This window comes from Siphateles boraxobius, unplaced genomic scaffold (genome assembly GCF_051911475.1).
Source record: "Siphateles boraxobius isolate OS27281-9 unplaced genomic scaffold, OSU_SipBor_1 31, whole genome shotgun sequence".
In the NCBI taxonomy this organism is placed as follows: Eukaryota; Metazoa; Chordata; class Actinopteri; order Cypriniformes; family Leuciscidae; genus Siphateles; species Siphateles boraxobius.
In genome coordinates, this window is record NW_027508931.1 from 17,365,442 (window position 1) to 17,387,563 (window position 22,122).

Below are 22,122 nucleotides of genomic sequence, written 5' to 3' on the forward strand. Positions count from 1 at the left end.
TTGAATGATTCCAATTCTTAACAATTCCTTATTTCGATTCCAACAAGGTAAAATATAATTTTAGATATCATTCACATGTATCCAGTATGGGGCGGCAAGTCACTGTATTGTTTCACTGAATCATTCATACAATCAACTCGTTCAAACTGCTGATTCATTCAGGAAGAAATTAAGCGACTGTCTTTATGAATGGGTCATTGAATCATTGACTCACTAGATTCGTTTGAAAACGCAGATTCATTCCTAAACGGAACAACCGTGCTTGCTTGGAGATGCACAGCGGTTCAGTACTGAAGTTCAGTACTTCAGTGATTTTGTTTTGAACTATTTTCATTGACTAATTCGAGCAAAATCTGAAAGTACTGTTCCTAAAATGAAAGTCACTTAATATTCATTTTATGTTTCTTGAATTGTTGTATAAAATCAATGTTATATTTGCAAACGCTGTCTACACTGCACAATGAATCTTATTATCTTATTTATATTGTGTCCAGGGCTGGCCCAAGCCTTTATGGGGCCCTACACTTGCTGCACCTCAGTACAGTAAAAGTGCTACAGTTTGTTATAATAGTTTGTTATAATAGTCATTTTATAGTAAATCAAAAAGCAAGGAGTGGAAAATGAGCCAATAGCGAAAATTTCATATAATTTTAAGTGTTTGTTTTCCAGCAGGTGGCAGATATAGTCCATGTTATCTGCATGAATAAAAAAGAGAGTTTGATGCTTGAAGTTGATGTAAGATTTTTTATTCAAATATTTAAAATGCAAAATGAGTGATTACATAATCATAATTTACCTTGCATGATTTACTACCTCTGACCAATGAACAATATTTATCCTAAATCCATGCTATTGTGTGTTAACTATGTTACAGCCATGTGCCACTGCTGTGGACGTCAATACTGCAGAACTCCCCAGCACCCCCTGCTTGATCATTCAAGGTAATGTTACTTTGATCTAGTATCGACATTTCTAACCCAATATTTTGTTTTCATTCTAGAAATCTACACGACCACAATAAATAATAAGAATTATAATAAGAATTACATTTGTATAGCCCTTTGTATCTTAAGCAGATAACAAAAGTGCTCATAACACATAATGTTGTATCTGTTCATTTCAGGTGACATGATCAAAACCTCTGGATGGCTTATATCCATCGAGGGACATGTCGTGATAGGACCACACCCTTTCTTTTTACAAGGAGTAGCTGCTTTCTTCAGCAGCTATTACGTCTTCAACCTTGAGTATCCAGCCGCTGGATCGTCGACGCTGGAGTTCATTCAAAGGTATTTTATAAAGATCACATTTAATCTTGTAATTCACATTATAGTACAGGCTTCCAACTCAATGATTGTCTTGAGGTCTAAAATGCTGAAAAACCTGAGGCTAGCCTGGTGAGACCATCCTGATCTCTCGAACTCATTCAATTTCGCTCTGCAGATCAGTCTGGTTTTCTACACATGTTATGCTGACAAATACCTGCCGGCTCAATCACAGCTATTTATTTTGTTTTGGGGCAGGCTATGTGATGATGATTTCGAAACGTCTATTGCGAAATGCGAATGTATTGAATGAAGTAGGTGAAATCAAATTTTCTTTAACAGGAGAACAAAATGCTCCCAGGCCGTTAATTGAAAAGGATGTGTTTGTAATACTTTCAACAGGGTTTGGTTTTAATTTACCAACTGGCCAATTGCTTGAAGATGCATTTTAGTGGCGGCACGCGTTGATATGGCCTCTCATAGTAGAAAATCAGCCACTTTGCCTCAGGCAAACCTAACCTGAGGCACCTTGGCTAAAAATGGCAAAAAAAAAATTATGGTGAGAGTAAGATCTAACAAGTTTGGATTATACATCTATTAGGGTTTGATGTGGGGAAAAAGCACAGCAAAAAGCACTCCTTGATAAATGCTGTCTGCAATACATACTGTAAGTCTATTTAAAACTGAAACTATCTTTGCTTATTAACAGGTGCTTCCTGGGCATCAATCCTGAAAGAGGCTCAAAGACCAAGAAGCGGACAACAATGAACCCTCATGTGAGCACCCTTTTGAGGAAACTTATTGACTTTGAGTGGGCATCATAGTTTTTTTTGCAGCGGTAGTTGTCAGGCTCAGTTTTGAGTAGCCTTGTTCTTTTTGTAATTTTTCAAGACAACTTTGCACTACAATACTTTTACACAATGCTGTTGCGTGTGGACTCATTATAATGTTTGAGACTGAGAGGAGCGCCTGACCCTCATTCCCATCCTTTCAATTATTGTTATTGTGACACAGCTAGTTGAATAGTTGAATTGTGAGACAGGTAGTTGAATTGCAAGTTTGCACAATTTCTCTGCATTTGATGTTGAATTTCTTGAACTCTTGAAGTTCTTGGCATCTGCTGACCATTGAAAATATTTATTTGTTAATAAATATGCCATTGGGCTAACATTGACTTTACCTCAGAGTTGTTTGTTGGGGGGAGGGGGTTTATTGTACAATGATTGTAAATTCACAGTAAATGGAAGCTTCATCTGTATTGCTTTCACAGTAAGTTACTGGACAATTTTAGCATGACTTTCGCAGTATACATTGTAAATTCACAGTAAATTATTGTCAACTTGTACATTACTTTCACAGTACACACAGTAAAAGTACAGGGCCTTGTTGTAATGATGTACAGCAAAAGATTGTAATTCCCCAGTAATGTACTGTAATATCACAGTAATTGCTTTGTCATTGTAGCTGTGAAGTTACAGTATACAGTTGTGCTTTTACAACAATGCATTGTAATATCACAGATATAAAATTACAGTAAATTGCTGTGAGTATATTTCACAGTATATTGCTGTAATCCTTACTGTGAAAGTCATGCAAAATGTATCCAATTATTTATTGTAAATTCACAACGAAAAATTTTACAATGTAGTGTTTCCTTTATTAAATCCATGTATGCTCATTTATTGACTCTGGTTGAGCTCATATTATGAAGTCCCTATAATGTCCGATCAAAGCTACACACTTTACAAAGTGTTGATACTTTAAAGAGTATTTTCTTTTGTAGAACGAGAGAGAGCTGTTTTTCATTGCCAAGAAGAACAGTCTCTCTTGAAAGTCTATAAAAAGGATAGCTCCTCTTGTGATTTGATAAAAGATCATATTGTCATGATTCTGCCATCTAGTTCTTGTCTTTCTTTAAGTCTTGAGGCAGGATCATGACAGACCCATGTTTTATGTGCAAACACATGGCGTTGTTGGGCCATGTGCTTGTGTTGTCTTGTCATCTAGCCCGCCCTCCTTGTTATCCTTGTTTAGTCATTGTTGCTTCCCCATTATCACCTGTCTCCCTCATTAGTTTGTCTCTATTTAATCCCCTCGTGTTTGCTGTCCAGTGTCAGTTCATTGTCAATCCGTGTCAAGTTTGTGAGTAACCTGTCAAGAATAATCGTCCTGTTGAGCTATTTTTGTATCAGTTGTTTGTCTTCTAGTATTTTGTCAGTATCTTTGTCTAGTTAGTCACCTTAGTCCTGTCTTGTTTTGCCCCTCGTGGGCTTTGTTTTCCCTTTTTGTTCATAATAAACCGTGTGCTGTGACTACTGTCTGCGATTGGGTTCATTCCCTTCTTCACCCTTCCAACCTCATGACAGAATGAACCGACCAAAGAAGAACCCAGCAGACCGTTTGTCCTTCTCTGCCAAGTATCGTCTGGACCCCCTTGAAGAAGTCTGGTTGTCTTCCCCCCCAACAAGAAGAGTGTCACCCTTCCATACTCACCCGAGGGTGAGTGGATCTTGTCAAACTTCTCCCGGCTATATGACCACTTCTCCCGGGAGGAGTCTGGGGCGGCATTCTCGAGGTCTTCACCTTCTTCCTGTCTTCCTGTCATCCCGGAGAGTCGTATGATAGGCGTTGCGACGCTTGGGGACCAGGCTAGTTCCCCCACGACTCCAGAGGCGTCTTCCACACCCACTGACCTCCGTGGTAAACGAGGGAGACGGGTTTCGTGGGATTCGCCTTCGGAATCATCTTCATCTGAGCTTACCCAACCAGAGATGGTCTTCCCAGTTCCTGTTTTGTCTCCCGCTATTCCCAAGCCTACCACTGTGAGCGCCGCACCCGATCCTGTCCCTCTTAGCGCTGCACCCAAGCCTGTCACTGGGAGCGTTGCACCCAAGCCTGCCACGGAGAGCGCTGCACCCAGTCCTGCCCCTTCGCCTGCTATGTCCCCCGTCAGGAGTCCCGTTTCCTCATCCTCTGTGTCCTCCGTGTCTGAATCTGTTGCTGCTACCACTGAAGCAGTATCCCAGCCTGTTTTCCCGCTCGTCCCTGTCTCCACCAGCCCCCGGACTGTTTCCCCGTTTGTCCCTGTTTCCACTAGTCCCCAGACTGTTTCCCCGTTTGTCCTTGTCACCACTAGTTCTCGGACTGTTTTCCCTGTCTCCACTAAGCCCCGGACTGTTTCCCCCAAGACCTCTCCTCGTGTGTCTCCGTCTAAGCCTACCCAGAATCCTCATCCTCAGCCCTCATCCCATGTACCCAAGAGTCCCAGTCCACCTATCCACTCTGAACATTTCTCCATGAACTCTGTGTTCCCTCCGCCCCCCCTTCCTTGTCTGTTATTTTTGATTTGTCATCCCAACCCTGCTATTGTTTATTCGTGTATGCCTTTATTGTTATTTGTCATGTATTGTTGGTTTGTGTCTTTTTCACAGTCTCTCATGTCCCGTGTTTGATGTCCCCTTGAGGAGCGTCTGGATGCCGCTCCTTAAGGTGGGGGTTCTATCATGATTCTGCCATCTAGTTCTTGTCTTTCTTTAAGTCTTGAGGCAGGATCATGACAGACCCATGTTTTATGTGCAAACACATGGCCTTGTTGGGCCATGTGCTTGTGTTGTCTTTTCATCTAGCCCCGCCCTCCTTGTTATCCTTGTTTAGTCATTATTGCTTCCCCATTATCACCTGTCTCCCTCATTAGTTTGTCTCTATTTAATCCCCTCGTGTTTGCTGTCCAGTGTCAGTTCATTGTCAATCCGTGTCAAGTTTGTGAGTAACCTGTCAAGAAGAATCGTCCTGTTGAGCTATTTTTGTATCAGTTGTTTGTCTTCTAGTATTTTGTCAGTATCTTTGTCTAGTTAGTCACCTTAGTCCTGTCTTGTTTTGCCCCCTCGTGTGCTTTGTTTTCCCTTTTTGTTCATAATAAACCGTGTGCTGTGACTACTGTCTGCGATTGGGTTCATTCCCTTCTTCACCCTTCCAACCTCATGACACATATGGTCAGTTTGCTGGACGAACAAACCATTCTATAACAAATTAATTCCATTAGGGGTTATCCTGAAAATAGATCTATTCGAGACAATTGATATATTAATATTTAATTATAAACACTTTGTGATTGATTATTGATATAAAAATTGATATAATTGTGCCTCCCTGTATGGATAATTGATTATAATCCGTTGTATTGAATTGTCCATACAGATACATGGGCGAAATATTCACGTTAAGGGTGATATTATAAACTGTAGTCGATTCACTGATCATATTCATGACCAATTGTTAAAATTCCCTTTATTTGAGCTAAGAATCGCTACACGCTCATAAAGAGGAAGATGCGACAAAGAAGACCTAAGACAGTTGAGCAACTAGAAGCCTGTATTAGACATGAATGGGACAACATTCCTATTCCTAAACTGGAGCAACTTGTCTCCTCAGTCCCCAGACGTTTGCAGACTGTTATAAAAAGAAGAGGGGATGCCACACAGTGGTAAACGTGGCCTTGTCCCAACTTATTTGAGATGTGTTGATGCCATTATATTTAAAATAAACTTATTCTTCCCTTAAAATGATACATTTTCTCAGTTTAAAAATTTGATATGTCATCTATGTTGTATTCTGAATAAAATATTGAAATTTCAAACTTCAACATAACTGCATTCTGTTTTTATTCACAATTTGTACAGTGTCCAAACTTTTTTGGAATCGGGTTTGTACACCAAAATTAAGCCTAAACCCTAAACTTGCCTAAATGTTAACATTATTCTTTGTGAGTCTTCAGTACATGTGGAGCTTGTGTTCAGATCACTGTACACAGAGATCATCCTGTTACCTCTGATCACACACCTGATGCCCCAAAGAGAAATGCTGAAATTCACAGGCACAACCAGTGAACATCAGCCCTGTGTGTGTGTGTGTGTGTGTGTGTGTGTGTGTGTGTGTGTGTGTGTGTGTGTGTGTGTGTGTGTGTGTGTGTGTGTGTGTGTGTGTGCGTGCATGCACACGCACTTCCTACTTTTTTTTTTTTTGTTCCACATCAGTGATTGGTAGAGTCTCTGTAGGCTGGATGACCCACTTACTCTCTCTCTCTCTCTCTGTGTCCCTCTTACCAAAATTTGGGGCATGTATCATAACCCTGATTTGTGTGATTTTTGTTTGTTTTTAAATTAGTCAATACATCATCAAACCTTTTTCCAAAAGTTGTTTTTGTCTAACCCTGATTCACTAATGGTAAGCCTATTATACAATCATGTGAAAAAGAAAGTATATCCTTTTAAATTCTATGGTTTTTTTGTATAAGGTCACAAGAAAAAAATCACCATTTTGACAAAGTATAACAGCAGAGAGGGACAAAAGCACTAACATACCTCAACGTGTTTCCACAATGCATTTTCGTTCAGTGCCAGCATCACGTGACTGAAACCAGCTGAAACGGACAAGGAGATCAGTGAGAGACGCTTTTCACTGTCCCGGCAAATTTGAAAGGCTGCACTGCACGGTACTTCATAATGCAGGATCATACTTATGCCAAGCCACAGGAGAAGGAATCCTCAAAATTTAATTTAAAAGGAAACGTGACCGGCGAATTCAAAAAAAGGGTAAATATCGGGATAGCTTTTCCCAGGTAGAAAGAGCTAATAAAGGAGAGGGACTTTTGAAAGGGACGCTGATGTTCCCTGCTTTCTTCTCGACAGGTAAGTCAATGTTACTGTCTAAATTACAAGCTTTTTTTCATTGCTTGTGTAGCAGGCATAGCTGCCTAGTTTAATTTTGGTAACAACCTGAGTACTTACTGAATGGTAATCACCTTCCTATAAGGAAGGTTCCTGTGTTGTTGGGAAGCGTGTTGGCTGGTTAATGAATGGTGAATGTCATTGTGAAATGAACAGAAACTGCTCTTTGTAAATAATTGGAATCTGTTCTGGGAGCGACCTCGGCTCTACCGTGCTGATGGCCTGCAACCCAGAAGAATCGGAACGGCTGTTCTGTCGGACAACATCTCCAAGAAGTTACACAATATATGACTAGTTGGTCAAAGTCCAAATCACAGTCTTTGCTGTCCCAACTTAATTGATATAAGTAGTGTACAACATTATATAGAAACTGTGTCGATTCCTCGTTTAGTGAGGCCAAACAATAAATCTACTGTAGTATCTAGGAAAAATCTTATTGTAATTAAACAAGAAAATCTCAATATCAGTGAACAAAAACAATTTCTAAAGCTAGGTCTTCTAAACATTAGATCGCTCACACCTAAGGCGGTTATTGTAAATGAAATGGTCACAGATAATAGTTTCGATGAATTTTGCCTTACTGAATCCTGGCTTAAACCAAATGATTATTTCGGTCTAAATGAGTCTACTCCACCAGGATACTGTTATAAGCATGAGCCCCGTCGGATCGGTCGTGGCGGCGGTGTTGCAACAATCTATAGAGATATTCTAAATGTTAATCAGAAAACAGGTCACAGGTTTAATTCGTTTGAAGTACTTGTGCTAAATGTTACGCTCTTAGATGTAAGAAAGAAATCCCTATTATCTCTAGCCTTGGCTACTGTATATAGACCTCCAGGGCCCTATGCTGATTTCCTAAAAGAGTTTGCAGACTTTCTCTCAGATCTATTGGTCAATGTCGATAAAGCAATAATTGTTGGAGATTTTAACATACACGTAGATAACACAAATGATGCGTTAGGGGCTGCGTTTACAGATTTATTAAACTCCCTTGGGGTCAAGCAAAACATCAGTGGTCCCACTCATCGTCTAAATCATATGTAACCCAGGTTAAAATCTGTTAATCCATTCAGTGTATATTATATATGGTAGGTGTGGTGAATTGATATGTGTATATATATATTTGTATATTGATTGATGTATTTGCGCGGAGTACGCGTGTGCCCAGCGACCTAACGTAACCCCGGTCATGTGACTATGCTTGGCCAATCGCGTCTGGGAGCACGAGTGTTTAATCAGGCCGCGGCGTCTTCCTCATTCAGAGGTGTGGGGAAATCGATCGAAGGCTGTGGACAGGTTTGTGTTTTACAAACTTTTCACTCTTGTGATCGATTCATGCTTTTAAGTTAAGCATATTATTGTAACTTTTTAGAAAAACTTACTGGCTGTAGGGAATCCGTCGCCGCCATCGGGTTATATTTAAAGAGGAACTGGTGAGTAATCTGAATGAATGAGCTATATGTTGGATGCCAATCAGTGGCACTGAACATTGATATTAGCATTGCCTGCTTTAAACAAATGTTTTGATCCATTGTATTGGCATTGCTTGCTTTAAACAAATGTTTTGATTCATTGTATGTTATGAAGTCTATTATTTTTTATTTTTTGTTTATGTATTAAGTGTGTTTATATGCACTATGGAAATTAGGTTACAGTAATGTTGGTTTATGTGGTTGAAGTTTGTGCCAGTAATGCAACTTCAATATTGTTTTTGATTGTTGATTTAATATTGCATTTAATGTTAATTATTTGTAGGTTGTACATTTATTGATTATTTTGTAAGGACCTAGAGTTGGGTACATATGAAAATTATGTTCGAATGTGGATTTAGCCAAAAATTTAATGCAAACCTAGTTCCAACTCAGCTCTATTATTTACTGGTCCTGGTACTGTGTACTATAGGCCAGGTTCTTTCTCTCTGGTTGGAGATAAATGATGGCGAGCTGAATTACTACAGTTGGGAGCCGATCATCTGCGCAGCATCCATTGAACAGCCGCCCTATTGGTCTGGTAGTAAGGTTGTCCGCAGTTTGTCCCCCACACACTTCTCTATAGACTAGCGCTTCAGTCCCTCACGTCCATTTTTTCCTTTGACGAACAATAACCTATAGATTAAGCAACATAAACTTTCATAAAAACCCTTGTGGGTTGTTGCGTGTGTCTGGAAGAAAGTCAACATCGTTGGGATAGTTTTTTTTCTTTTTGATCTTTCTTGTTTTGTATGTGGCATTTGTTGTAATCTTTATCATTGTATCTGACTTGAACAATAACCACAAAAGTGCACTTAATTATAATCAATTCAACTGCAGTCTGTTAATATTTTGAGTTTTTTTATTTCTTTCATTATCTTTGTTTGTAATAATGTTTGTTTAATTATTTTTCAATATATGGTACCAGTACCAAGTTTAACTTCCTGTTTCTGTGTTGTTACTGACCACCAGCTCCTGTAATCGAATTTTAGACTTTTATGATTTAATTGATCTATTCAATTTAGTCTAGCTGATATTGATGATAGATTAATATCAGCTAGCAAGGCCCAAACACACGTTACACATACACTAGATTTAATTATATCATATGGAACCAATCCAACGGATATAGATATTGTACCGCAAAGTGATGATGTCACTGATCATTACATGATAACTTGCATAATACGCACTGCTGAAATTTGTCATGTTGCGCCACGTTATCGACCAGGCAGAACAATCCTTCCAACCACTATAGATAGATTCTCAAATAGCTTACCTGATCTATCTCAGCTGCTCAGTGAACCCAAACAAACAGATGAACTAGAGGAAATGACTAGCAGTTTGAGCACCATTTTCTCTAGTACACTAGAAATTGTAGAGAGAAAACTAAAGCACCATAGTATAACAGTGCTACGCATGTTATCAAGAGAGAAACTCGTAACTTAGAGCGTAAATGGAAACAAACTAATTTAGTGGTCTTTAGAATCGTGTGGAAAGACAGTATGTCACGTTATAAAAAGGCTCTAAAAGCAGCCAGGGCTGAGCATCTCCGCAAACTAATATAAAATAATCAAAATAATCCAAGATTTTTATTCAACACCGTAGCTAGACTAAAAAATAAACAGACATCACCAGAGCAAAATATTCCGTTACAGTATAATAGTAATGATTTTATGAATTTCTTCAATGAGAAAATAGAAAGCATCAGAAACACAATTGTAAATGTACAATCTTTTATGGTGTCTTATGATTCAGCCTCAATTATCGCCCCTCAAGAACAACTACACTGCTTTACAACTATAGGACAGGAAGAGTTAAATAAACTTATCATTGCATCTAAACCATCAACGTGTTTATTAGATCCAATACCCACTAAACTACTTATGGCTCGTTTCCACTGAGCAGTACGGTACGGTACAGTACGGTTCGGGTCGGGTCGGGTCAGTAAACCATGATCCGGCTAGCGTTTCCACCGCCAACAGTACCATACTTGATAGGCGTGGTGTTTGCAGGAAAGAAGCGATCAACGTCATTTTCGCGCGAAGAAGAAAGCGACAAAGTAAACACTAATGGATGGCATACAGCAGATCTTGTCCTTGCTTCTCGGCATGTTTGTCACAAGAAGACAAGCGCCGACATTAGGCATTTCTCAATAACAAGTACGCAAAGTTCTCAGCAGAATGACTCCTGAGGACGCGAGTCCGGTAATTCTCCAAATGGAACAGCGCGTTCTTGAAAGCGTCACTCAGCTCGCTCTGCATGTACATTTTAGGCAACAATAAAACGAAATATATTATAAAACACCACTCTGTCCCTTTTCGTTTTCATTTAAATACATTTTAAACATTATAGGCACACAAATGTGGTTCAGGCAATGTATAGACCTGATTATATTATTTACTGCATGTTTAACGTTAGCCTATTTATAACAAAACGAAATATAAAACACAACCCTGCATCTTTTCGTTTAAATTTTAAAAATATTAAACATATTCCTGGCAATATTTGCATTTGTACAAATGTTGCAATAAACAACATTACAGTGATAATCTTGTAATAAAATAAAAAATGACAAAACTCAACCCAGTTAAATTTCAGTTTTAGCAATAATAGCCATTATAAAAGTATAAGTAAAAGGTAACGTTACAAGAAGCTATACAATAAGAGATAAAGCAAAAAATTCAGTCAAATATACAAATTCAGCGCTGGTCTAACATTAACGTTACAACGGAAAAGTTAAATAGCCTAAATATATGAAACTTCACTTAACCCTCAGCCAAAACGATTGGCCAGGGAACGAATTATCGATTCACGAGACCAAAGATCACCCGTTAAATTTACACAAGACGAATTACCACTACAGAGTCAGTGGCAAACGTCAGAACGACTAGCCGAGGAAAGGCTGTTCCAGGCGGGGAACATGAGCGCCGAGCGCCCGGTGATCGCCTGGAATGGATCAAATTATCATAAAACATTATAAATAAACCACAGATTTGAGCTTTAAACAACTACATTCTCGTCTGAAAAACTCTTAAAACTACATTTCGTGAAAGAATAACCATACTATTATATTCCAACTGTATATTAAAAAAATGGCGCTGCTTTTGTTGTCATTCCCCTTGTAGCTCGCGCAAGTGACGATACTCTGTCAACCAATCAGCGTTCTGCAGTAAGTCTAGCTCCACCCTTTAGTACCGTTCCACTGTGCTAGGTACCCCAACGGAAGGGTACCCAAAAAGTGGTACGGTACGGTTCGGCTTTTTGGTACCATTCACAACTTTTGACAGTGGAAACGCAAATAATTGCGTACCGTACCGAACTGTACCGTACCGTACCGCTCAGTGGAAACGAGCCATTAAAGAAGTGTTACCTGTAGTGGAAGAGCCTCTTCTCAATATTATTAACTCGTCTTTATCTTTAGGTCATGTTCCAAGAATATTCAAACTGGCAGTAATAAAACCTCTCATTAAGAAACCGCAATTAGATCCAAATAACCTAGCAAATTACAGACCCGTTTCAAATCTTCCATTTATGCCTAAAATTCTAGAAAAAGTTGTGTCCGCTCAATTGTGCTCTTTCTTGCAAGAAAATGATATCCATGAAAAATTTCAGTCAGGATTCAGACCGCATCATAGCACAGAAACTGCGCTAGTTAAAATTACAAATGATTTACTTTTAGCTTCTGACCAAGGCTGTATCTCAATACTAGTTCGACTCGATCTTAGCGCTGTGTTCGACACTATAGATCATAAAATACTCTTGGATCGACTACAAAACTACACTGGTGTTCAGGGACAGGCATTAAGCTGATTTAGATCGTACTTATCAGACCGTTATCATTTTGTCTGTTTAAATGGGGAAAAATCGAAGATAACGTCAGTAGACAATGGAGTGCCGCAAGGATCGGTGTTATGCCCTCTGCTATTCTCAATATATATGCTGCCACTTGGAAATATTAAAAGAAAACATGGAATTAATTTCCACTGTTATGCTGATGACACTCAATTATATATTTCATCACGACCAGATGAAAACACTAACTCATCTAAATTAACAGAGTGTCTCAGAGATATAAAATGCTGGATGACGTGTAATTTCCTGCTATTAAATTCAGATAAAACGGAGGTATTGCTTATTGGTTAAAAAAACTACCCACAAAACCTTGTACAATACAACTTTAATTTAGAAGGATGTCCTGTTACTTTATCCAGTACAGTAAAAGACCTGGGTGTTATACTAGACCGCAACTTGTCTTTCGAAAATCATATTTCATATGTTACAAGAACAGCCTTTTTCCACCTTAGAAACATTGCTAAGCTACGTAACATGCTATCTGTTTCTGATGCAGAAAAGTTAGTTCATGCATTCATGACCTCGAGACTAGATTACTGTAATGCTTTATTAGCTTGCTGTCCTGCATCCTCAATAAACAAGCTACGGTTAGTGCAAAATGCAGCTGCTAGAGTTCTTACTAGGTCAAGAAAATATGATCATATAACACCAATTTTATCATCTCTACACTGGTTACCTATTAAGTTCTGTATCAATTACAAAGTATTACTACTGATCTATAAAGCCCTAAATGGTTTAGCTCCTGTGTATTTAATGGACCTTCTATCGCCCTACAATCCATCACGTTCTTTAAGATCACTAAATTCGAGGCTTCTGGTCATTCCTAGGATATCTAAGTCCACTAAAGGAGGGAGGGCGTTCTCGCATTTAGCTCCTAAACTCTGGAACAGCCTTCCTGATATTGTTCGAGGCTCAGACTCGCCGTCCCAGTTTAAAACTAGATTAAAGACGCATCTCTTTAGCCAAGCATTCACATAATGCTTACCTTTTATACCACTGTTGAATCAGATGCAAGTCCCGAGGTAAATAGCGTTCGTCAGCTCCAGTTTGTATCCAGCCTCTCACGGAGACTTCAGATGCCCCAACACCTGCGATGAGATGACTAAACGCCTGTGAAGAGACGACTCGACGCCTGTGAAGAGACGACTCAACGCCGGCGATATGTTATGCCCTAAATTACTACATGATTAACTAACTGTATTTTTTCTATGTACATTTCTGAAATGCACTTTCTGTAAAGCTGCTATGAAACAATATGTATTGTGAAAAGCGCTATACAAATAAATTTGAATTGAATTGAATTGGCTGCTGCAAACTTTCACACCGTTTTTCCAAGCTGCTCCCGTATGGGGATCCTTGAGCTGAGCCGCATACCAATTGGTATGTATCCCGGGCTGTGTTTATCCATCGTGGCTTGACGTTTGGAGGGGTGATTTGCTAATAATCAGTTGAAGAGCCCAAGATCGGGTATTGTCGGCATGATTACAGCGAGCCGATTGGGACCGTGACCTTGCTTCCCCTTCCTTTTTGGTCTTTGTCTTCGTTCTCTTGGGCACTTCTGTTGCGCGTTGCTGCGACGTTCCGTCTTGCCTCGCTTCATTTGCGCCTGTTTGACTAGCCCACATCAAGTGATCTTGACGCCGGGAGATTGTGAGACTCGAGTATTAATCCGTGTGGCCGTTCGACCACCTCCGCACTGGTTCAACTGAAAGACTGTTTGTGGGGTTCGTATGGTATAATTGGATTGTTGTGCGAATTAACTCATAAGATGATGCGAGTTATTTTAGTGCGTTTGTTTATTGTGTGTGTGTGTGTGTGTGTGTGTGTGTGTTCTCGTGAGAAATAAGTATTGATGTTTGCGTGATCTTATGGAGTGAGTCCGTTGCGTGTGTATATTGTTCATGGATCAGGCGTAATGTGATTTGTATCTGTTATTTTGTTGCTTTTGTATTTTGTTGAGTAACTTTGTATTTTCTTTTCCCTTGTTTATTGATTTGATTTATGATAATTTGATTGTATTTTATTTTTCTCTTGCTTATTGATTTGTGACAATTTGACGTTGACTTTGTTAATTTTGCTGGACTGGCTAAGGAGTGCTGAACACTCTAGGTCCAAGTTACTGGGTACCCTTGTTCACTGAGTGATTTGACTCTTCTGAATTTTCTGTCACTTGAATGCACGTGTGCTTGTGGTGAAGTGAGTACATTAGTGTACGTTTGAAGTGCTTGTAGGTTTGCTATTTCTCCTTGCCATCTGACCTGCTATTTTTGATTGTCTGATTGATTTTGTAGCCATATTAACCCTCTGGGGTCTAAGGGGTTTTTGGGGTCCTTGAGATGTTCTGACATGCCCTGACATTTGTGCTTTTTTCAGTTGCTTATAAACATATTAATGGCAAAGGTGTAATTACACTCTATTTAGCACAAACAGGGATACCATAATATGTGAGCAACATGTACATGTTTGTATTTTTAAGAGAATAATGTTTATGCATGGTTATTGAAAAAACTAAAAACTAAAGTTTCTGAAATAAGGCCACAAAACACATACTAAATATGTGTCAATAAGACTTTTGTCTAATGGATGTCGTTGCCTAGAGTTTTTTTCTTCAAAATGATGTGAAAATCATCCTGCCTAATCATTCACATAAAACAATGCATTGATTAAAATTTTGTAAGACACTTTTTGTTTGGAAATGCAATATGCGCAAGGTGCGTCAGCGATTTCAACACCATCATGCATATTTAGTGGTTCACACCTGAGGAGACAATGAGGCCCGCATACTTAATGAGCCATTCATTCAGGTGTGTCACTGAGCCACAAGAAAGAATGCAAGAGCAATATATATGTGTGTGTATATACAGTTGGAAGCATCTCATTTTTTAAATATTTTTCCATGTCTAGTAATTGTGCAGTTAATTCTCATACTGTATTTTCAGTTTTGGAATATGTATCCTCTCCCAAAATCTGTCACTAATAAAACTCAATAAAAATTATTTAAAGAAAAGGCTTATATTTACCTTTTAATAGTTTGTTTACATCTACCTCGTAAATATATACTTTTTATTAAAAAGGTTACAATTACAACAACCGTTCAAGTGCAATCTTTCTTTGTAAAAACTAAAGTATACATTTTATCATACATATTTTCAGAGTTAAGGATTCATTACTTTGGATATAGCCTAGGCTACATTGGAACAAACACATAATAACATATTATTTGATTATTTTTGACAAAACATACTATAGGCTATTTAACATATGAGCAAAAATTGGCGAACAAAAGCTTATTTGAGGTGGCAAATATTTTACAGTAAAAATATATAATCTATCCAAAACTAGTCAACGAAATGTTGTCTTTCATATGTCTGTAACATAGGTCTTTCGTTGCTTATACAAATACATTTTATTTCAACATATTTCAGTCGATTTTTACTCATCTCAGTATAGCAATATAGTTTGCTAAAAGCGGGTCATTCATTCAAACAGAAACGCGATTCAAATTTAAACTGTCTTTTTGCGAGTTGTGGTAAACAGCGCATCTCTGCCGTTCATTCATTCACACACAGAAACGCGATTCACTTGAGAATGAAAAAAACTTACTACAGTATTCCTCAGCTCAGCTGAATCTGTTGCTCCTCGAAATACCAGCACTTCTGAGGTAAAGTTCAAAAGAACAGTATTTATCTGAAATAGAATCTTTTGTAACACTACCGTTCAAAACTTTGGGGTCAGTAAGTATTTTTATTTTATTTTTGGGGGGAAATAAACGTCGACTGAATGGGGATCGCGTCAGAGAGCCTATCATCTTCGAGTACCATTGAACGAACCAATGTAATTGTCGTGTGCGTGATTCGCATCACACACTCCGCCCCCGCGGCGCGGGTATAAATACGGAAGTGGATGCACGCACTAGTTGCTTTTTCGCTGAGGAGCCGAGCGTAACCCGGAGTCAGCGGTGGTCCAGCGGTAGTGGCAAGGGGACTACGTCCTCCGTTCCCTCCTTCAGGGAACTGTGGGTTGCATACGCAACCAGGACGTTCCCTTTCAGTCAATAACGTCGGACGTAGTCGACGTCGACTGAATTGGGATAACCTTTGAAAGCGCCACTAAAGCTGCCACCTTCCAGCGCTTAGACAAAAGCCTCCTGATGCCCCCGCAATAAAGGTGGGGAAGGACAGGACTTAGGCCAGGGAAGTCACTGCTGTTCCTACAGGACCACTGGGAAACCACTGCTACCACTGCGTTCCTGTACATTGGAAGGAAGGGACGCTGCGGAAGCACATTCTACCCGAAGGGAGGTAAATGTGGAAATACACATATTAACTGGGCAGATGACCGGGCAGTATAACATATGGAATAACACTGGGGTGGCTCCAGCCTAAGACGGGGGGAGACTCACCGGACAGTGACGGTAGACACTGGACAGTGGACACCGGACAGTGACTCTGCCGAGGGAAGACACAGGCTCGCCATAGGGAGCCGTATCGTGGAAGAATGCACATATGGGGTCACCGTAGGGACCGCAACATATGGACCCAGCCTAACACAGGTTCCACACTGCTTACAAGTGGTAGGCCTAACACCAGACGTTCCGCACGTCCGACGTCGGAGGGCTGTAGAGGAACTAACAGGGTTCAATTTTAAGGGAACTCAACTAGAGTAGAAAGGCGCACGTATCCAGTCCATAGGAGGGGAATGGCACAGCAAGCCGACACTTGATGAAGACACTTGACACTCGGTGAAACTGGCTTCATGAGAAGGGAGCCCACGGGAAGCAGCGGTTCAACTAGGTGTCGTCCAGCCCCCAACTCTAGAATCTGTTTAGCAAAGCATATTGTCAACGCCCAGGCGGAGCACTTTACACTCATCATAGAGGAGCTCAACACCTAAGTGGACATGTTGCATCTCGGAATTTTTACTGAAATGAAAGCAAGCACTAAGTGGCCAATTTTGCTTGGAAACAGTCTTCCCTCTCTGCTGAATTCCTAACAGATATTTGTAGAGCTGGTCTGAGGTCTATGGCTTGCGTTCTGTACACGTCTAACCGCTATAAGCGAACTGACAGAGAAAGCCAGGGCTGGATCTGCCTCCTCCGGGCCAGCGCTTGCAGGCTCACCACCTGCTCCTATTATGGGAGAGGTAGGAACCTTGGGCACAATCCGAGCCGGGGTCTCAGCTTATGAGAGTTAGCTGGCCCGAACTCCAGGCACAATACGTTGACCGAAAGCAAGCAAGTCCCTACCCTCTAGTAGAGACCACGCGAGCAGGAGAACTGATATAACAGAATTTTGAACTCACTGCCTGCAGTGGCTCAGGGGCGGTCTCTGCAGTGCAGTTGCACCAGAGATAAGGCCCAAGAGGATAAAGAGGGAAGCAAGGATTTACATTAAGGGCTCCTCAGGAACCTGACGATCAGGAAGTGCTTCTCCATACTTCTGCATCACGATGAGCATGGTTTAAACACCGAGGCAACATCATTTTGAGGGTGAAGGAAAACAGCCTACTCCAACCCATCTTGCAGGAAAGAGAGCACTGAAGTGATCAAAAGCTTTCAGGATCTCCTCTGGAGAGAAGACGCACTCAACGACTAGGTTCCACTTCTAAAGGCGTAAGCATGCTACCCATTTCTAGGGGTGCTCGCAGAAGTGATGGTAACTATCACATGTCCCTGTGATAGCCACCTGAACCTCCGCGTTCAGATGTAAGACCGCCCGGAATCTCCAGGGGTAGAACGCGGATGCCATCGTGCCCCGTCCCTGAAAAAGTGTTCAGGGGAAGTCAGGAAGGCTGTCGATGGGAACCAGGTCTAGTTGGGCCAATAAGGGGCAACTATGAAGACCTGCTCCCTCCTGACTTGGCACCGTAGGTGCAAGCGACGGTCGCAAAAAGACAGGAGCATTGCTCAACACAACATGTGAAGATCACTGAGCTTCAGGAGCATTGCCTGCTCAGCACTTGATTGTGATAAGTTCACTGAGCTTCAGGAGCATTTCTGCTCAACACCTGAGTGTGATAAACTCACTGAGCTACAGGAGCATTTCTGCTCAACACTTGAGTGCGAAGAACTTCACTGAGAAACAGGAGCAGTGGTCATGACCCAGTTGGACCCCGGGGGATGGAGTCTCCACTCACCCTGGCTCTAACTGTCATGAGGCTCGTCGGCAGCACGACTGAGTAGAGCGGAAATAGTGGAACAAAGCGTCCTCAGAAGCTTCAGACTCCAAGGAGGAGGTGACGGGTGAGTCGTGACATGCGACTCAATGGTCACAATGTCCAACAAATCAAGGCGCATATGCCGTGTAGTCGAGGGTCGCCCAGGCCCCCGTTAAAACACACCCTTTATACATGACCCCTCAGTTGAAGAGGGTTTGGCAGCAGACCGGAATGACTATAGTCACAAATGGTGAGCTGCTCTGCCACGGTCACCTCGGGACTCGATCATGAAGCTAGCACTGAAGCGGTCATTTATGGAGGAAGCCAATGGCTGCATTTACCATATACCCCAGGAGCCTCTGAAATTACTTACAGTGGGACCCTTTCTCACTTCAAACACCAGCTGAACACATTCTCATTGGAGAGACGTGTTAGACCGAGTCCATCTCCAAAACTGAAAAAGAGATACTCAGCCCATGGGCGAGATTACTCTCTCCCAGTTGACCTGAAGACCCAACGGGCTCTGGAGCACTCGAAGGGAAGGACTCTGTACTGATACCCCAACCCTCACACGCAACACAAAGGATGGCCTGCGGTGCGGAAGGTAGAGATCTGAAGCACATGTCTTTCAGGTCGGAGCTGCAGACCACTCTAGGGCCAAGATGGTCCAGACCCACCACCTAGTAGCACGAAGAACGAGTTTACAACTGGCCTTCGTACCGGCTGGAGGAGCGGCTATATCAAATCCTTCGCCAGCAGGATAAGATAAGAACGCACAAGTCAGGAGCACTGCTCAACACTCTGTGTGAGGAATATCACTGGATTTTCAGGAGCACGTCTGCTCAACACCTAATGTGATGATTATCACTGACTTGAGCGGGATAGCCGAGCCTGAGGTGGGGAAGCAAAGTAGAGAGAGTGGTGTTAGTGTGCAGGGCAGGGGGCGTGTGAGAAGGCGGATGACCGGGTCCTCGAACGCACCAAGCTGCCTGCTGGCGACCAAGGGGGAGTTGAGGAGTGTAAGGCTATACAGGGTCACACCCGCCAGACTGGCCCTCTTGGGACCCAGGAACAGATGAAATTGCTCTCTCTTTGAAGTTTGGGTACCGCTTGCTCCACTTCTTTTTTTGGGGGGGGGGGAGCCAGCGGCGGAACAGACACAAACACACACAAACAAAGACTCCACCCGGCCCTCACCCAGGGGGAGGGAGTGATTGTGCCAGCTCCAAGAGCATCTCATCCATCCCTGGGCGGCCCGCTCCGGAATGCTTTCGCTGTCGCTAGCCACCTGGTTTGGCAGCGCCTGGAGCGGACTGGGCGTCTCTACTGCAGCCGGCTCCATGCTGAGGCCTGGGTGGAGGCTGCTGCGGAGGCCCAGCAGGAGCGGTGGCCGGAGAACGCCCTCGGCGACGAGCAGGCTGAGGTGCTGCCACCGCGGGGGGTGGAGGAAGCAGCTGGCCGCCAGGGCAGGATGTGCCGGATGACCTCCGTCTGCGCTTGAGCGGCAGAGAACTGTTGGATGCAGTTCTCCACCGCGTCACCGACCAGCCCAACCTGGGAAATTGGGGAGACCAGGAACCGAACCTTGTCCGCATCCGCCATATCAACCAGGCTGAGCCAACGATGGCGCTCCTGGACCACTAAGGTGGACATCGCCAGACCGATCACGCACGCTATGACACTCGTGCCCCGGAGGGCGAGGTCGAATGCAGTGCGGTGCTCACCTATGAGCGCATGGTCTGGATTACCTTCGTGCATGCCATGGGTGCCCTGGCCTGACAGACCTGAAGCAACGCCATGGCATGCAAAAGGAGGCGGCTTGCCCACAGGCTTTGTAAGCTCTGCCTGTCGGAACGGACGAAAACTCACAGGCCTTGGGGGGAGACGAGGATGCCCCTGCAGCCCCTGCGGCCCGTTTCAGCATAGCTGACATTCCTGGATCTGGCTTGGGCAATGTTACACTCCCAGAGGGAGATAACACAGCCAAGTCGTCATTTCCAGATGCCAGCTCACCCTCCGATGCTGCCATCAACATCTTATCCTCAGGGGGAACCCCCATTGAAACAGCTGATCAGTCCATTACAGAGGGACCAGTATGTTCAACAGGAATTCCATCGGCTGCGGTGTGTTGGAGGAGTGAGGAGCCCACAGGGAATGGTTACTGGGCGAGACATCCATCACTATCCTCCGATCACCCATCCCACACGGCACCCGGGGGTGGGGCATGGCAATGGGGACTCGCACTTCGCGGACGAAGGTGAGTCTTGATCTGAACACCGCGACAGTCATATTCCCGCAATGAGAACATTAACCGTCCACAAAAGCTGCCTCAGCATGCTGAACATATAAGCACATATGCATACATATTTATATACATATAAACATATAGCCCAAACACGTGATGCAACAATTGTGACCGTCAGAGAGGAAAAGGGAACGATCGCATCCAGAAACGCACAGGTGGAATGACATCTATAAAAAGACGCAAACGCACCCGTGTTGCTCTTTCAGAAAATAGGAACGTCACCAGTGCCGGAGCACACAGGGGAATGGCCGCGGCAACACTGAACAGAGAACTGAAACAGTGAAGCACTCACTTTTCCGCCCTCTAACCAGCCGTCAACACACACAAACATTTAGAAATACATTTAGTTGCTGTTAAAACAGCAGTTGAGAGCTCAAAGCTCACCGCTGCACTCGCGCTTGTAGAACACCAGCACTGGGAGAGTCTTCCTGAAGAACATCGACACACTCGCTCGTTGTAAACAACAGCTCTCTCAGAGACATCAAACGATCGGCTCCGAAGCGAAAGGCAACTAGTGCGTGCATCCACTTAGCACAAGAATAAAAAACTTAGGCTACTCACAATTCTCGGCTAGATCCGTCGCTCCTCGAAATGAAAATAAACCAGTACATGTTCTGAGGTAAATGTCCCAGGATTATTTCTCAGTCACAGCCTCGCAAGAGAAATAGTGCATTAATCTGATGATTACATTTGTCGTGTTATCGCGTTTATGTGTTAAGTTATGTGTCGCTTTAGATCATTTGCGTCTGAATAGCGCGCGCTCTCCGTGGGCGTGTCACATTAGCAGAATAATGAGCTGAGAGAACGATAATGAGATCGGCTGACACCCCTCTCTTTTTTTTATAGATTACATAAACAGAGAATATTTATTTTAGTTTTGAATTAGATATTTTAAAAGTACAAACTTAAATAATTATAAAGATATATTGCTCATGCTTGGGTGAATAGTATTCGCTGAGTTTTGGTTAAGTTTAGAGATGTGCTCCAGAAAAAAGGTTAACGGAGATGGAGAGACAGAAAGCACACCCTGTTTATTTTCTTTATTTTACAAAAGCACGTTTTATTTCGATTGTAAGTGGACACATAAAAAAATAGACATTCGACAGTTCATTTTTTTATATTTCTTAAGTCTGTATGACCAAAAATGACAGAGTATTTTAAGTCTATTTTCCTGCTATGTGAAAAAAATCGAGCAAAACTCGCCGGCGCGTTTCTCGACCCTAGAGGGTTAACCCTTTTTGTACCGAATTGTGTGTGTGTGGAGTTTTTTATTTTAGTCATAATAAAGTATTGTCATTTTATATATTCACGTATCTGCTCTATCTTGTGGGAACGAACCTGTGTCC

General features: G+C 42.1%; 1 protein-coding gene across 1 annotated transcript; it reads left to right on the forward strand.

Annotated features, from left to right (window-relative positions):
- The first annotated feature begins 840 nt into the window (after positions 1 to 840).
- Positions 841 to 2,222, forward strand: LOC143697092 (uncharacterized). Its single transcript, XM_077194019.1, has 3 exons — positions 841 to 941; positions 1,124 to 1,289; positions 1,975 to 2,222. The coding sequence occupies exons 1-3, from the start codon at positions 866 to 868 to the stop codon at positions 2,087 to 2,089; spliced, it is 357 nt and encodes a 118-aa protein (XP_077050134.1). The 5' UTR covers positions 841 to 865; the 3' UTR covers positions 2,090 to 2,222.
- The last annotated feature ends 19,900 nt before the right edge of the window (positions 2,223 to 22,122 follow it).

Excerpts from the sequence above, each read along its gene's own strand:
- LOC143697092 (XM_077194019.1), top strand. The coding sequence starts at position 866 with ATGTTACAGCCATGTGCCACTGCTGTGGACGTCAATACTGCAGAACTC. Across the intron at positions 942-1,123 it reads CCCCTGCTTGATCATTCAAG|GTGACATGATCAAAACCTCT; the intron begins GTAATGTTACTT and ends TGTTCATTTCAG. Across the intron at positions 1,290-1,974 it reads ACGCTGGAGTTCATTCAAAG|GTGCTTCCTGGGCATCAATC; the intron begins GTATTTTATAAA and ends GCTTATTAACAG.